Source organism: Vulpes vulpes, chromosome X (assembly GCF_048418805.1).
Source record: "Vulpes vulpes isolate BD-2025 chromosome X, VulVul3, whole genome shotgun sequence".
Taxonomy (NCBI): Eukaryota; Metazoa; Chordata; class Mammalia; order Carnivora; family Canidae; genus Vulpes; species Vulpes vulpes.
The window spans coordinates 99,813,775-99,830,359 of record NC_132796.1 but is presented as its reverse complement, the minus strand read 5'-3'; the positions used below and the strand labels follow the sequence as shown (position 1 = coordinate 99,830,359).

The 16,585-nt window shown below is 38.6% G+C and overlaps 1 protein-coding gene across 1 annotated transcript in view; it reads right to left on the bottom strand.

Moving 5' to 3' along the window:
* STK26 (serine/threonine kinase 26) overlaps positions 1-16,585 on the bottom strand; it is a 57,224-nt gene that overhangs the window by 3,759 nt on the left and 36,880 nt on the right. The window contains exons 4-9 of the mRNA XM_025983180.2: positions 9,785-9,841; positions 4,739-4,847; positions 4,497-4,654; positions 2,944-3,129; positions 1,442-1,590; positions 284-377 (exon numbers count right to left, since the gene is read on the bottom strand). Coding sequence (XP_025838965.1) covers positions 284-377; positions 1,442-1,590; positions 2,944-3,129; positions 4,497-4,654; positions 4,739-4,847; positions 9,785-9,841 — 753 coding nt within the window. The remainder of the gene's footprint in view (positions 1-283; positions 378-1,441; positions 1,591-2,943; positions 3,130-4,496; positions 4,655-4,738; positions 4,848-9,784; positions 9,842-16,585) is intronic.

The window sequence follows — 16,585 nt, the reverse complement described above, 5'->3', positions numbered from 1 at the left end:
TTCCCACCCACACACCATTGATTATGATAGATATCCACGATTCCACTGGGTTCATGCATGTTTAGGTAAAATGCATTTTAAAACATACCAATGACCATATCAATGACTTCCCATGACCTTTACTTAATGAGCTTAAAACTAATGGCAAATGAAGCATACTAAGGACACAGTGAGGTACACGGACATTTAGGGGTATTAAATTCTAATAATTTTTGGCTATCATAATCTCACTACATTAGTCCAACAGTCTATCAAGAGGAAGTGACTATTTCCATGCACATACTGCCCCATTCTGTAGCTTCTTTGGATCAGGCTTCTTTCGCACGGTGGTAAAGCTCCATTCGGGATGAGTATTATTTTCTCTGTTGGTGGACTCCCTAAAGAGATGGCCCAAAATACTAATATAAGTTCCTAAATAATTCAGCTTGGTGAAAATGCCAAATCAATTCAGCTAGACTCTGAAGAGTTGTTCCAATATATAAAAAAATTTATACTGTAAAAAAGCATTTGATCTCAGTTTCAGGTAGATACTATAATTTATTGAAGAAGAGCTGTGGTCCTCAACTCATAAGTATGCATCAAAATCACACATGGAGACCTCTTCCCACATAGAAAAAGCCCTGCCCCCACCAATCCCCACTGGCTGGATCAGGATCTTCTGCAGTGTGGTTTTTGATTCTCCTTTAAAGTTCCATGGGCTACTTGCACGGGCAGCCACAGCCAACAAACCATTACAACAGGGTATAAAAATCATCCTGGTAGTTCTTATTCTTTTCAAAGATAGGGTAATTGAAATAAATGCAGGACACTGAGAGTATTAGCTAAAGAAATTTGGTATTGCCTTTGTGCCAATTTGACCAGTGGATGGGTAAATTCTCGTGTAACCTACAGACTTCCCTAGTCTAAATTAAGTTATAGGCTTAGAATCTAAGATGTCAATGTAAATGCTGCAGTTAAAAAAACAGTGTAACTTTTTTAGGGGGGCTACAAAACATACATAAACGAATATTTAAATATATTAGTCTGATCACAGTTTAGCACATGGGCAAGGGGTGGGAAAGGCCTGGAGGTCAGTCCTCCAGAGGGATTTTGCAGGTTCCCCCCAAAGTATGAAAAGACATAGCCCCTTATCACTTTGGGCAAACTAATAAATCACTTTTACTCAAATCATATTCCAAAATTTTGTAATATACTCAAGTATCCACTAGGGGTTAGACCGAGACCATTTAAAACTAGAGCAATGCACTTCTAAGAAAAAAAGCTGCTTCCAAATTCATTGTACTCCACAGACTGTGATTTTAAAAGATTTTCACGGTTTCTACAGTAAAACTTTAAAATAAGGTTTATATTTTATGCTAGAGAAAGCAGAACAGATACTAGTTAAAAGATAGGCAATATTAGAATGGGCTACCTACATAAAAATTAAATGATTTGTACATACGAATCAGAGCCCTCCGAATCAGATTCATCATCACTGTGCCCTTCTGCCTTCCATCTCTTAAATCGATCTATCAGTTCGGTCAGATAAGAAGTCTTCTTTGAATTTTTTACAATGAATTTGTGTTTCAGAAGTTCTTTGGCTGTAGGACGCTAGGGAAAAATATGAAGGATGCATGAATATTTCTAGGCTCTTTTATGGTTGCAAGGGATGGTGAAAAATCATTTCAATTAAGCTGAAAAGGTAGATCTGAAAACTAGGTCTACAAACATGAAGACAACTAAAATGCTGTAGGGTAATAAATAGCTAATTCTACCTTTTTTAAAAAAAGGTTTTATTTATTTATTCATGAGAGACAGAGACAGAGAGGGAGAGAGAGAGAGAGAGAGAGAGAGAGAGAGAGAGAGAGAGAGAGGCAGAGACACTGGCAGAGGGAGGAGCAGGCTCCATGCAGGGAGCCCGACATGGGACTCAATCCTGGGTCTCCGGGATCACGCTCTGGACTGAAGGCGGGGCTGTAAATCGCTGAGCCACCGGGCCTGCTCTAATTCTACTTTTTGAAGTGCTTCAAGACAACCAAATTCAATTCACTTGGTACCAATTTATTCAAGCCCAGGGGTCAAAAAGGTGGCCTACCTACCAGCAAATGGACAGGAAGGGCCCTCTCAAAAGCAGAGAAACACATGGCAGGATTTTGAAAATAAGTAAAAATTAAAAAAAACATTTCAAATACTTTTATTATATTTATTTTAAGTTGAAAAAAATGGGTGACAGCTAGAGGGCTATAATTTATTATCATCTGCACACATCATATGATGCCCAGATTAATCCTTTCTCCATCATGCATTAATTCATAGTACATCTAAATGCAAATACCAGGTGCTATGGGGGACATTTCTCCCCTCGTGTTTTATTAATATCAGCATAATCAATCTCAATTTAAAAACAGTTCCATCGAAACCTAGTTCTTGTACATTTCTAGCCCCTAGAAGTCACTAGGCAGCTTTATTTTAGAAACAGTAAAGCAACTGTGATCAAATCTGCCAGGTAAATGAGTGGAGTTCACTAGACTTCAGTAAAAGCATATAACTTCATATGTTGGAAATTTAAAAAAAAAAGTGAAATGCACATATCACTTTTCATGAAAAATAAAAATATAGTTGAATAAAAATCACTGGATAGTTACACATGTACTTTAATGACTTCCTATAGCAGGAACTTTGTATCTCAAATTTCCTTCCTCCTGAAATAAGAAATGATCAATAGAATAAGGAAGAAGCTAGGAACCATGAGAAAGTGAAAAAAAAATGCAGTGGAAGGAGAAGAGAAAGTAAGGGTCTTGTTAAGAACTGAAGAGAATTAGCAAGACAGAGTGAAGAATCAGGTTCCTAGAAGGATCTTAGACAATACACAGGCACTGTATTCCTCACTGTAGAAAAATCACATTTGCTTTCTATAGATTTAATAATAGAAAACAAATAGTAGTAATAGCAATATATACTCACAAATGATGGATCTTTGTTCAGGCAAGCATCAATAAATTCCTTAAAGGACTTAGTAAAGTCTCCAACAAGAGTTGGAGGATTGTTTTTTGGAATAAGAAACAGAACTCTCATCGGATGCATATCAGAATTAGGTGGCTCTCCTTTGGCTAGCTCAATGGCAGTGATTCCCAATGACCAAATGTCAGCCTGAGGGAGAGAAAAAAATAATACCTTGAAATTCCATTCCAACAGACGGTCATGAAATAGCCTGTGGGTCATATGATATTAAAGTGTCTCAAGAGGGGTGCCTGTCTGGCTCAATAAGAAGAGTGTGCAACTCTTGATCTTGGGCTCAGGAGTTCGAGCCCCACGTTGAGGGTAGAGAGGACTTAACGAAATAGGTAAAACTTTACAAAAATAGTATCTCAAGAAATGTAAATGTAATACATTTTTAAAATAGAATTTGTTTATTTAAAAAATTATCAAATTCCCTAATGTTTTGCCAGGTACCACATTCTAGGCACTGAGGATTCAGGTGGTGAATAAAGTAGACAAAAATCCCTGCTCTCATGGGGCTTGAGTTCCAATAAAGAGACAGATAAATAAATAATATGATGTCAGGTGGTACTCGGTTCTGTGAAGAAAAGAATAAAATCAGGATAAAGGAATATGAGTTATGGGGTCCTGGGGCTACACATTTACACGGGATGGCTAGGGAAGACTACTCTGTGATGTAATGTGTTTTTTTTTAATGATTTATTGATTTATTTTAAGGGGGAAGGGCAGAGGGAGAGGGAGAGAATCTCAAGCAGACTCCACGAGCGCAGAGCCTGGCATGGGGCTGATCCCAAAACCCTGAGATCATAACCTGAGCCGAAACTAAGAGTTGGATGCCCAATTGACTGTGCCACCCACCCAGGAGCCCCTACGCTGTAAGGTAATGTTGAAGCAGAGACCCGATTGGTAGGAAGGTTATTCCAGATAGAGGGAAGGCTGAGTACAAAGGTCCTGAGGCCAGAGTGGTACTTGATATATTTGAGGGATAGCAATGAGTCCCCTGTGGTCGAAGGAGACAGAATATAGAAGAGAGTAATAGGAGATGAGGCTGGAGAGGCAGACAAAGGCCAGATCATAGATGGCCACGTATGTGATAGTAATGATCTCAGATTTTATTCTAAGTTGGACAAAAGGTTACTAAAGGGAATAGGGTCCAAATACTATCAGCATCCTGGGATCTTATGACTTAGCAGGAACACTTGACATAACTCTAGCTTTTGAAATACTCTTAAAAAAAGAAGATTAGGGCAGTTTATTACATAGAATAGCATGCTATATAGAACCTACTATTAAAAACAAAATATGGGGATCCCTGGGTGGCTCAGCGGTTAAGTGCCTGCCTTCGGCCCAGGGCGTGATTCTGGAGTCCCGGAATCGAATCCCACATCAGGCTCCCTGCATGGAGCCTGCTTCTCCCTCTGCTTCTCTCTCTCCCTGTGTCTCTCATGAATAAATAAATGAATCTTTAAAAAAAATAAAAAATAAAAACAAAATATTTTTGTACAGGTACACTTTACTTTTGAGTCATAAGCTGACTGTTGAATAACTTCAGGAGCCATCCAAAATGGTGTTCCCACAAAGGTATTTCTTTTAATTTGTGTATCTGTCAGCTGGCCAGCAACTCCAAAGTCAGCAAGCTTAACATCTCCTTGTTCTGACAGCAAGACGTTGGCGGCTGGGAGGAAAAAAGAAACGAAATCTGCTCAGCATCCTCAGGACACAGCTACATTTCTCAGGTTCATATATGATTTCTCTATACCTTTTATGTCTCGGTGAATTTTCTTTTCTGAATGCAGATAGTCCAGACCTTTCAAAATTTCCTTTAGCATGGTAGCAATCTGGAACTCATCAAATGGACCAGCTCGAAGCTAGGGGGGAAAACACACACACTTTTATACATGTCCGAACAACCAAGTTCAAACCGGATATTATCTTTGAAATAAAGGAATCACTGAGATATACAAAGCAACTCTGCCTTTATTAAGCCAATATTGAAACAAAGGGAAAAACAATTTAAAAGGGAAGAGAGTCAACAAGTTAAGTCAAAGGGCTGAAAAGGTTTTTACATGATTAGATTTAATCTCGAAATATAATACAAGTAGTATAACCCCTGTACCAGCTCCAAATCCTGAGGTTCTCAAATATTTACATCCAAGAGTTAAGAAATATGCTAACAATGACAGAATTAGCTTTCTTCTCTCAATCTCTCTCTTTCTTTTTTGGCTAGGAAAAAAGAAATCAACTACTTAACAATTTTGGTGTTGGCTATTTAAATGATCAACTATTTACACTAAACTATTTTGAGATCATATAGTCACTAAGATTTCCACAGCAACTCGACTGGATCGTATAGGTCAGCTCACAGCACAGTTCTTAGCATTCATATCTCAATCACTTCGGAAAGCCGAGAGCCTTTTTGAGACCAAAATTTAAAAGTTAGTCAGGAATATGATAATCTATTCAGACTTCCATTGTAAAAAAAAAACCCAAACAAGCAAAAAAACAAAAAACAAAAAACAAAACAATGATCAAATCGTGAAAGGGATACAGTTTTTTCAAATAACCATAACACATTTCCCTTTCTTTCCCCATCCCTGTACCAAAGCCAATAGTTCCAACTGGAATACAAGGAAAGCAATGATTAGGTTTCAGGAGAAATTGTAATGGAATATCTGAAAATCTCTCTTTAAAAATAAATGGTTATTTTAAAATTCTGGTACCTCATAAAGCACAAACAGTCGACTGTACAATATTATTACAGGAAAGGGTGGGAATCTAAAGTCAGGGCTGAGGTAGAGTTCTGTTTGCTGGAAGGAGAAGAGGTGGTGGAAATCAAACATCGCCCACTCTGCTTCACACTGGGAGGGATTCACAGCTCTTTGGCACCTTGTGTATTTCACCTTTCATGAATGCCATATTTATTCTGAATAAAGGGCACTTTCATGTTGAAATTTAACAGCTTAAAATAGAACCCATACTTCAGTCTTGCCATTGAATATTAACTGTGGTCTGGATATATGTTGTACTCCGGGGATGGCCATAGTTCAATAGGTGCCTTTCCTAGGTCACATTATCTATTTACTTATAAATCTATCAACTTCCACCCCAAAAGATTCTATTTAAACAGGAGTGATTGAAGTTGTTCTCAAAGGTGAAAATGGCACTTTAAAAAAGATTTTATTTATTCATGAGAGACACACGGAGAGAGGCAGAGACAGAGGTAGAGGGAGAAGCAGGCTCCCTGCAGGGGGTCTGATGTGGGGCTTGATCCCAGGCGCTTAACCACTGAGCAAACCAGGTGTCCCTGAAAATGTCATTTTATTGATGCAGGCAATGAAATTTTGAGGGACTACCAAATAACTGAGATAAAGGTCGTACTAAAGATTCGTAATTGGTATCACTGATCATAACATGTAGATAGGGCCCTTTCTTAAGTCAGTTACTTAAGAAATTGGGCAAGGTCTGTAAGGGATATTACATGTCATTCTGAAGGACTTCTAAAAGTGGCCTGGATGAGCCAGTGTATTACCTAATACAGGATTTTAAAAAATGTATTTCAGTAAAAACAAAAAAGAGGTCCTAAAGACCCATTGGCTTACTGGGTATATTTAGGTCCAGTTTGAAATTCAGGAAAAGTACAATCTCAACTCACTTGGTACTGGAGGAGGATGGGAGGGGGAAACCCCATGGCAGGGAAATGCGAATGGGGTGGTACAGCTGGGGTTTTCTGGTTTGTTATCAGACAGAAAACTATTTCAAGCCTGTGGTTAAAATGTTTCCTTAGCCATGTTGACAATGATGAGAAAAGGAGAAAAAAAGGGATTTGGAAAGAGAAGGAAGGTAAAGTCGATGCAACAGAGACTTTTTTATTGGCAGTACAGCCTTGGGAGAGATAATGCTGAAATCTTGGTCCACTGGCCTTGGAGTGCATTAATGAAATTCTCCTCAATGACTGAAGACCGTGCCAGGTTTCTTAACAGCTAATACCTCCACCTCTGGGGCAGCGTACTGGCCTTGGGTAATTTGCCTCTATTGTCCACAAAAGGCATGCAAGAGAAGGACATCTGCTTTTTCACAGACTGTATACTTGTGGGCCTGAGGCTTTCCCTATTCCTTTGACTTTCAGCCTGTCCTAATGCAGCACATGATGTTATGCCTTCTCTTATAGTTAGCACATTGTTTCCAACTTTTTTTTTTGGTGCTCATATTTCATTCTATTTGCCTTATCATATGAGCTTTTGTTGTAAGCCACTGCAACTCTTCCTGGAAAGAAGTCAGGTATGAAAATTCCATAAAATGACTTCTAATATCCTCAAGGTCTGCTCATATACAACGAAGTTTTTTTTCAAGAATGGGAGAGAATTTTGAGGTATACACTTTAAAATGCTGATGCCAAAAAAAAATAAAAAAAAAAATAAAATAAAATGCTGATGCCAATGACAAGTCATAATCACACTCTGTTAGTTGGGCACCAGAGAGAAATAATCTCTGCCCAGCATACCTCTTGTTTTCTCTCATCCTTCCTAGCAGTGCCCTCCTTCTAATCTAATCCTTTCTTAAGAGTCCCTAAATGCTAGCATTCATTTGTATGGCACATTTTCTCATCATTTGCCCTCCTTATGAAGGCCAGTTACATGAACTTTATCATTTAATCACAGTGTTATTGGATCTGTGAGCTAGAGAAGCGTCAAGTGATTATTAATCGAATTTCTTCATTCAACATTTGAGGAAATCATGGCACAGAGGTGCAATGGCTTGTCCAATATTAGCCAGCCAGTCAATGGCAGAACTAGGACTAGAACCTAGGTCTCCTGATTTTTTTTAGCTACTACATACAGGGCTAGGAACATCTTAAGTTTGTTGAATTATGCTCCTTGGTATTTGTACTATTAGGCAGGATGAAATTAAAGATCTCACAAACATTTCATTCAGAGATCTTATAAAACTGACCAAACTACTCCTGGGGATACAGCTTGAATTAGTTAGAATTGGGCCAGTGTCCAATGCTTAACATTGCTATCACTGATCCCGATGACAACAGTGCGCTGGCTTTGCCAATGCCTACAGAACAGGGAAGGGACATGGTGAGCCCCTTGGGGGACCAGAGAAGGTAACTGTGATAAATTTGGAAAGGGCTCTTAATATTTAAAAAGTAGAAGGAGGATTGTGGAGCAATTGGCAGGATTTTTGTGGAGCTAATGAAAACGCTATTGTGTAATAAAACTATGTGACAAGACAAATGGAAATGGGGTCATTTAAACTTCAAGACAAGAATGAGATCTGACTCCATAAGCATGAAGGATTATTATACAAAGAAACACCAGTTGTGTTCTATCATTAGAGAGGAAAGAGAAAGAAAAAACGAACTCAAGCTTTAGGATATAAGAATTAGATTAGACACAAGGAAGGATTACCTAACTCAGCAACTGATTAAAATGAGATGAATTCCTAGAAAGAGATGAGACTCTCCATCTAGTTTAATTACCATTTCTTTAGAATGTTTTCAATATGGTTCTTTTTAAAGGAAAGACAATCTCGTACAGTCATTTCTGTTCATAGGATTATTTGAAACTTTGGAGTCACTGGCAGGGAGGATTAAACCCTTTTAGAAATATTTAATTACTTACAGTTGGGAAAACTCATCTCCACTTGAGAATACGAGTTAAACTATTACGTGATCTTAATCATCAAAACACTTTATTTTTAGAAACAGCAGACTCTAATTTCAAAAGCAGAAGGATGCTAAGAAAATAAAAGTCATATAATAAAGATGTAAGTGAACTTAGAAATAACTTCTTTGTTTTATAGGATATCCAAGTCTGAGGAATTTATGTGTCTGGTTCACAGTCACAGATTTAGTTATGAAGACAGCTAGTCCCACAACCTCAAACTCCTATAGGCCCACCCAGTGGCCATCCTACTACACAGAGTTGCCTCTAGTAATTCATATTGAATTTTATTTTATTATTATTTTTAAAATTTTATTTATTTATTCATGAGACACACAGAGAAAGAGGCAGAGACACAGGCAGAGGGAGAAGCAGGCTCCTCTACACAGGGAGCCCGATGTGGGACTCGATCCCAGGACCCCGGGATCCAAAGGCAGATGTCCAACCGCTGAGTCACCCAAGCGTCCCTCATATTGAATTTTAAATACAAGGTCATATTAACGAAGATTTAAAAGGGGGAAAACAGCAATGATAGAATCACAGCAACTTGGGGAAAACAACCAGTGTTTTTCAAATGGATTCTGTGTGTGATCACAGCATTTTGGGTGAACTTTTCCTGCTCATCGCAGGATTTTAGCATCTAGATCTTTGCCCACTAAAATTGCCCTAGCACTTCTAAGTCATTATGACAACCAAAAATACCAACACATTTCCAAATGGCCTAGAGAGGGGCAGAGAGAATTCTGTAGGGATCTGGGTCTGTAGGCTTATTTGGTGAGAACCCAAGAACCAGTTTTAGTGACAATTACCTGAATTACTTATTTTTAAAAATCCAAGAACATGGTCTTTTCAGGGAAATGCCTGTAAAGTAAGACTAAACTTACAACAATTGTCACTTACAGTCCTAATTTGCAGAGCTTTATTTCATTGATCTATTCATATTTCATACACTCTAAGAATGTCAGCAATATGCCCATCCTGCAATCCAGCTCAATCTACATAAGGGTAGTGGTCCCGAGTAAAGAGTTTAATTTGAACATATTAAACTACTCAGCTTGCCCAAAAGCCATTGCTTACTCCAGTTAAAAAAGTCAAAGTACAGACATGTATGTGTGTAATCATTCAAAAATACTTACAAGATCCAGTGCTGAACCACCACCCAGGTATTCCATTATTATCCATAATTTTGAACCCTGGAAAAGCCATGAAACAATTGAATAATTATAAATCTGAGCCAAATAACATACTAGCACTAAATGTTAAATCTGACATACTGATGTACTGGCTCTAAAATATGAGTTTAAAATTAGTTGTCTGAAACGCAGAATATATTTTTCCACAGAATGTTACAAATAAAAGTAAAGTTCTAAGTCTTGACCTTCCTCTGAGGCCATTTAGCCTATGATATAGCTAAATGAAGATTTTTTTTTAATGGTTGAACTATTAGCAATTTTTATAAAACCCAGAAAAAATAAACCAGAGCCTTTGTTGTTTTGGATTATTCTGAAAGGAAAAGATAGTTACATTAAAGAATGTGGAAGTATATGAAGACTTGTAGAAATTTTAAATGGGGCTTCTGGGTACTTCCCATGTAATTTTAGAGTTTGAGTACACTGGATATTTTGCCTCATTAGTTTTTGACTTTTGTTTTCATGTGCTTTACCACTTTTATCAGCCATGATTAAGGGCCATTTTTGGTACACATGTGGAGCCTAGAAAGGATATTGTCCCTCCTTGCCCTCAACCCCTGCTGCCGAGGTAAATGTCTAAGAGAAAGGGAGTGTGTAGCTTGAAAAGCATATGATTACTTGATTTCTAGGTAGAATTAACTTCACTATAAGTTGTAAAAGAAGAAATGGGGCAAGTGCATGTGTATCAGCTCTATCAGATAAAAATAGGAATAAACCACTAAATCTTTCCTTCTTTCAGTTGTAGCTTGAAATACTAGGGACACTTTTCTCCCCATATCATTTTTAATTTAATCTTTTTAGAAAGATTTTATTTATTTGACAGTGAGATAGAGAGACCATGTGCACAAGTAGGGGGAGAAGCAGAAGCAGGTTCTCCGCCAAACAGGGAGTCCAATGTGGGGCTTGATCCCAGGACCCCAGGATCATGACCTGAGCAGAAGGCAGAAGCCTAACCAACTGAGCCACCCAGATGCCCCTCTCCCCATATCATTTCATGCATGGTATTCTCTGAATTCTTGTGAGACCACAGATTTGATGGAAGTGGGGCAGTTGATTTTACTATATTGGCAAGTAGTCAAGTGGTGAATGGATTGTGTTCTGAAAGTCCATTTTTAAGGAATGTGTTTCAAATTTGGAAAGCAAGCATTTTCGCATAAAAATAATGTCTAGCTTCCTGAGGTAGTCCCCAACAAAAGAAGGTATCCACGGTGTAGCAGGAAGAATGCCAGAGAAACGGACTACTACTGATACCATAACAATGTTTCCAGGGGAAAAACATAGTGTTATGCTTCAACTTGGGATGCCAGGGACACATTTCTTACCTTTACAGCCCCAGCTGTGGGATGAAGATTCTCGAACTACTGCCAGGAGCCATCAAACTCTAAACTCCCTGGGAAGTACTCGGGAGCTCCATTCAAAATGTTCACACGTCTCCATGAGGTTGGAGCTTTAGCATGGCCAAGAATGGACCCCAGTAACATGATGATGGGTGACACTGTAGGGACTGGGATGTGGCCTAGTATTAGGGCCTGGGGAGGAAGGGTTCAGTTAAATGAAGATGAAAGGATTCCTCCTTTCTTTCTGGATGCTGACACCATATAGGATATGCATAAGAGATGGGGGCAAGCAATGTACCTTTTCCCCTAGTCTTGATGTTCAGTCCCCTATCATAGCCTGAACTGAAGAAAGAGCTGTCTCTGGCAGTGGAAGTGTCTACAATAGGAAGGAGAAAAAATACGTCCCTGTAACAACAGGGAACGGAAAGAGCTCCAGAAATGCTTCAGGTAGCTTGTTTTTACGTAAAGATATTGGGCCCTCAGAATCTGAGAATTGTAAACTTGATGTGTCTTTATACTTTTTTCAAGAGACGAAGAAAGTGTTTCTCACAATGCTGCATGGCCTGAGAATTTTTTTCTTTCACCACAAGTTTGTTTCTAATAAGCACTATGTTCTACCTTATAAATTCAGAATGTTTCTCATTCACCTGATATTTAAAAGGCAAATGAAAAGATCTTGAAACATGTTTACCTGTTTTCTAGTTCTGCATGAATGAAAGCATCTGTTTTCCAAGTTTGAAACAATGTGTGTCCCTTTTTCCAGCTTAAGGATTCAAAACAGAAACTTACCTACTGTCTCTCCTCCACTAAAGCATGCTCATAGAAAACGTAAAATGTTATTAAGGTTATGACTAAGCAACTTCCAGATCTGAAATGAAGGCTTCTTCCTCGCAAGCAAGCCATTGGGTGGAAGCAGGACTCTCCTGAACAGGGCAGGGAAGGAACCAGAGCTGCCGGACAGATTTTTCTGCCTGCTTCCTCCTGATCACTGCTTCTGGAGACAAGCCTCTATGGAAGAGGGCCATGACTCTGGACCTTCAAAAGATTGCTATGCAGGTGTGGGGGCTGACAGAAGGCGGGTCCGGCTCTTCCTGGTTCAAGGAAGCTTCACTCAGAGAGGTTCTTCTTACGGGTTCCTTGTCCACAGCAAGTCTCCGTGAAAACACCACTTGTAAACCAAACAAAACCGAAAAACCTAGACTCTATGTTCTTTTGGAGGACTACACAACTTCTACCTTTGATTTCCGTGAAAAGATGTTTGTGTTGGAGAATGCAAATAAGTATGTTTGGCTGGCTTTTAAATCATTTAAAAGTCTACCCTAAAAACTACCAAACACTTCTGAAAGAAACTGAGGAAGACACAAAGAGATGGAAAAATATTCCATGCTCATGGATCAGAAGAATTAATATTGTGAAAATGTCAATGCTACCCAGAGCAATTTACACATTTAATGCAATCCCTATCAAAATACCATGGACTTTCTTCAGAGAGTTGGAACAAATCATCTTAAGATTTGTGTGGAATCAGAAAAGACCCCAAATAGCCAGGGGAATATTAAAAAAGAAAACCATAGCTGGGGGCATCACAATGCCAGATTTCAGGTTGTACTACAAAGCTGTGGTCATCAAGACAGTGTGGTACTGGCACAAAAACAGACACATAGATCAATGGAACAGAATAGAGAATCCAGAAATGGGCCCTCAACTCTATGCTCAACTAATATTCGACAAAGAAGGAAAGACTATCCCCCGGAAAAAAGACAGTCTCTTCAATAAATGGTGCTGGGAAAACTGGACAGCCACATGCAGAAGAATGAAACTAGACCATTCTCTTACACCAGACCCAAAGATAAACTCAAAATGGATGAAAGATCTAAATGTGAGACAAGACTCCATCAAAATTCTAGAGAACACAGGCAACAACACCCTTTTTGAACTTGGCCACAGCAACTTCTTGCAAGATACATCCATGAAGGCAAGAGAAACAAAAGCAAAAATAAATTATTGGGACTTAATCAAGATAAAAAGCTTCTGCACATCAAAAGAAACAGTCAACAAAACTAAAAGACAACCTACAGAATGGGAGAAGATATTTGCAAATGGCATATCAGATAAAGGGCTAGTTTCCAATATCTAAAAAGAACTTATTAAACTCAACAGCAAAGAAACAAATAATCCAATCATGAAATGGGCAAAAGACATGAACAGAAATCTCACAGAGGAAGACATAGACATGGCCAACAAGCACATGAGAAAATGCTCTGCATCACTTGCCATCAGGGAAATACAAATCAAAACCACAATGAGATACCACCTCACACCAATGAAATGGTGAAAATTAACAAGACAGGAAACAACAAATGTTGGAGAGGATGTGGAGAAAGGGGAACCCTCTTGCACTATTGGTGGGAATGTGAACTGGTACAGCCCCTCTGGAAAACTGTGCGGAGGTTCCTCAAAGAGTTAAAAAATAGATCTGCCCTACGACCCAGCAATTGCACTGTTGGGGATTTACCCCAAAGATTCAGATGCAGTGAAACGGCGGGACACCTGCACCCCGATGTTTCTAGCAATGTCCACAATAGCCAAACTGTGGAAGGAGCCTCGGTGTCCATCGAAAGATGAACAGATAAAGAAGACATGGTCTATGTATACGATGGAATACATAGACCATAGTAATATGGTCTATGTATTACTCAGCCATTAGAAATGACAAATACCCACCTTTTGCTTCGACATGGATGGACCTGGGGGGTATTATGCTGGGTGAAATAAGTCAATCGGAAAAGGACAAACATTATATGGTCTCATTCATTTGGGGAATATAAAAATTAGTGAAAGGGAATAAAGGGAAAGGAGAGGAAATGAGTGAAAATTTCAGTGAGGGTGACAAAACATGAGAGACACCTAACTCTGGGAAATGAACAAGGGGTAGTGGTAGGGGAGGTGGGCAGGGGGTTGGGGTGACTGGGTGATGGGCACTGAGGGGAGCACTGGGTGTTATGCTATATGTTGGCAAATTGAACTTCAAAAAAAAATAAATAAATAAAAACAAATCATTTAAAAGTCTGAGATGGTATCTACATACCGGTTTAAAATTCCAAAAGTGATTGTAAATCATAACCGTATATCTGGCACACTGAAGCAGAGGAAGTCCCTGAAGGAAAACCTCTACTTTCCCACTTCAGAATGATCCACACATCCTAACAACGGGCTGGAGGAATAAGTTTAAAGTCCTGCATCAAGGGGCACTTGGGTGGCTCAGTGGGTAAGTGTCTGCCTTTGTCTTAGGGCATGATCCCAGGGTCCTAGAAGAGTCCTGCATCATTTGTTCGTAGAAAAAAGATGATGAGAATACGCATTACGCATGTCAGGGGTGATTATTGTACTATATGTTAAATACATGTTGAATTAAATGGGCTGTTCTGTGAATCTCCTAGTCAGTCATAACACCAACCACATAATCCAAAATGTACAATGCAAGTCAGATAGTCACCAAATTCATAGGGACAAAAAGTTGAAAGGAAGTGACAAGGGACTGTGGAGAGGAGACAATGGGGAATTAAGAGTTTAATGCAGATAGAGCTTCCTTTGAGGAAGATGAAAAAGCTCTGGAGATGCAGGGTGGTGATCGTTGCACAATAACATGAAGGCACTTGCTGCCACAGAACTATCCACTTAAAAAAAAAGAACTGTCCACTTAAAATGGTTAATTTTATGCTGTATATTTTACCACAATAAAAAAGAAAACAGTATGTAAAATTTTATAGAACTGCAGGGGACAGGAGAGATCATCTTGCCACACACTTTATTGCCCCTGTATCGTTTTCTTCCAAACTAGAATAGCTTCTCTAGACTCTACCCTCACCAAAATCATGCTCAAGTTCTTGTTCCAATGCTCCTGTCCATTGCTAGGGTTATTGTATTTGATGTACCCACAGATAAGTGGGTAATATGAAGCAAGTTAGATACATTTATCTGGGGCTAAGGAGAGAGGATAGAACCAGAGACATGAATTTAGAAGTTGTTGTGATAGAGGGCACCTGGCTGGCTCAGTCGGTTAGGTGTCCGACTCGTGATTCTGGCTGAGGTTATGATCTCAGGGTTGTGGGATTGAGCCCCGCACCGGGCTCACACTCAGCATTGAGTCTGCTGGAGATTCTCTCCCTCTGCCCCGCCCTGCCTTTCAAATAAATAAATGTATCTTAAAAAAAGGAAGAAGAAGTTGTTGTGGTAAAGTGAATGAGACTGACCAGAGCAACATGCAGAATGAGAGGAATATACATAGCAGGGCACTCAATAAATAAATATCTGCTACACTGAATCTAATATGGGGCTCCTTAGTGGTGTGTTATTTCAAGTTTAAGCCATATTTATTTTGAAAAAAAAAACATTGTATGAAGGAGAAAAATTTTCCCTCTTCAATTTCCTTCAAGTTTTATAAGAAAACTCTGAAAAACCATTTTTAACTAAGGAACATTCCAGAAACATTCACCATACACTGGGAGTAAACACACACAAAAATCTCAGGAAAAATAGTGAGAAGGTCACAAAACTTTACAGACTCTATTCTAGAATATTTTACTTCATTCAATTTTTTAAAATAAATATCAAGGTGGTGGTATGTGGAGGGGGCATATTTCCTTAATATAAACAGAAATCTAAAGGTGATTTTAAGCAGCAAATAAAGGCATGATTCAAATTTTATTCAATGCCTGAGTGAGCTTCATTTTAAGATTTACATTGAACTAGAAAAATATTTAAAGATTATAAAAGATTTTTCCAATATTATGAGATCAGAAGGGAAGGGTTTGCTTATTTTAGCACTCTTCATAAAGACTAACTTTGTCTCTCAAGAAAATCGGCAGTGAACTAAAATTAAAGGAAAATACTGTGGTCATACTGATGTTTGTCTGGCTTTTACTCTTGGTTTTAAAAATGAAGTTATACAGTGAGCTCAGTCAAAATGAATACCTTGTACATTTTCGCATGTTTCAAGGAAATCACTACAACTGCATACAGTTTCAGAGAGCATATAATTTTCTTTCAAATGTAGTAACTTTTCCTCCAGCCTACAATGAGGTCTTGCTTTTATGTATGATATCCTACGTAAAGACAACCTGAGAAAAACCCATATCCTACAATACTCAATTAACTCGACTCACAAAATCCCCCATGTCATCTGAAATGGAAGGATGGGCCACAATAAAAACATAAGTCGATTGATAATGCAGGTCCCTGATGGTACTCAGAGGATGTAGCCTTGAGTTATATTGACTGCATTAAACAGAACCCTGTTATATTTGATGTGATTTTAGTTTTCTTAAAAAGAAAGCAAGCTCACAGAGTCCCACTCTGTTTTAATATAAATGGAAAATAAACAAGTTGGTCAGTTTAAGTTGGTAATTTA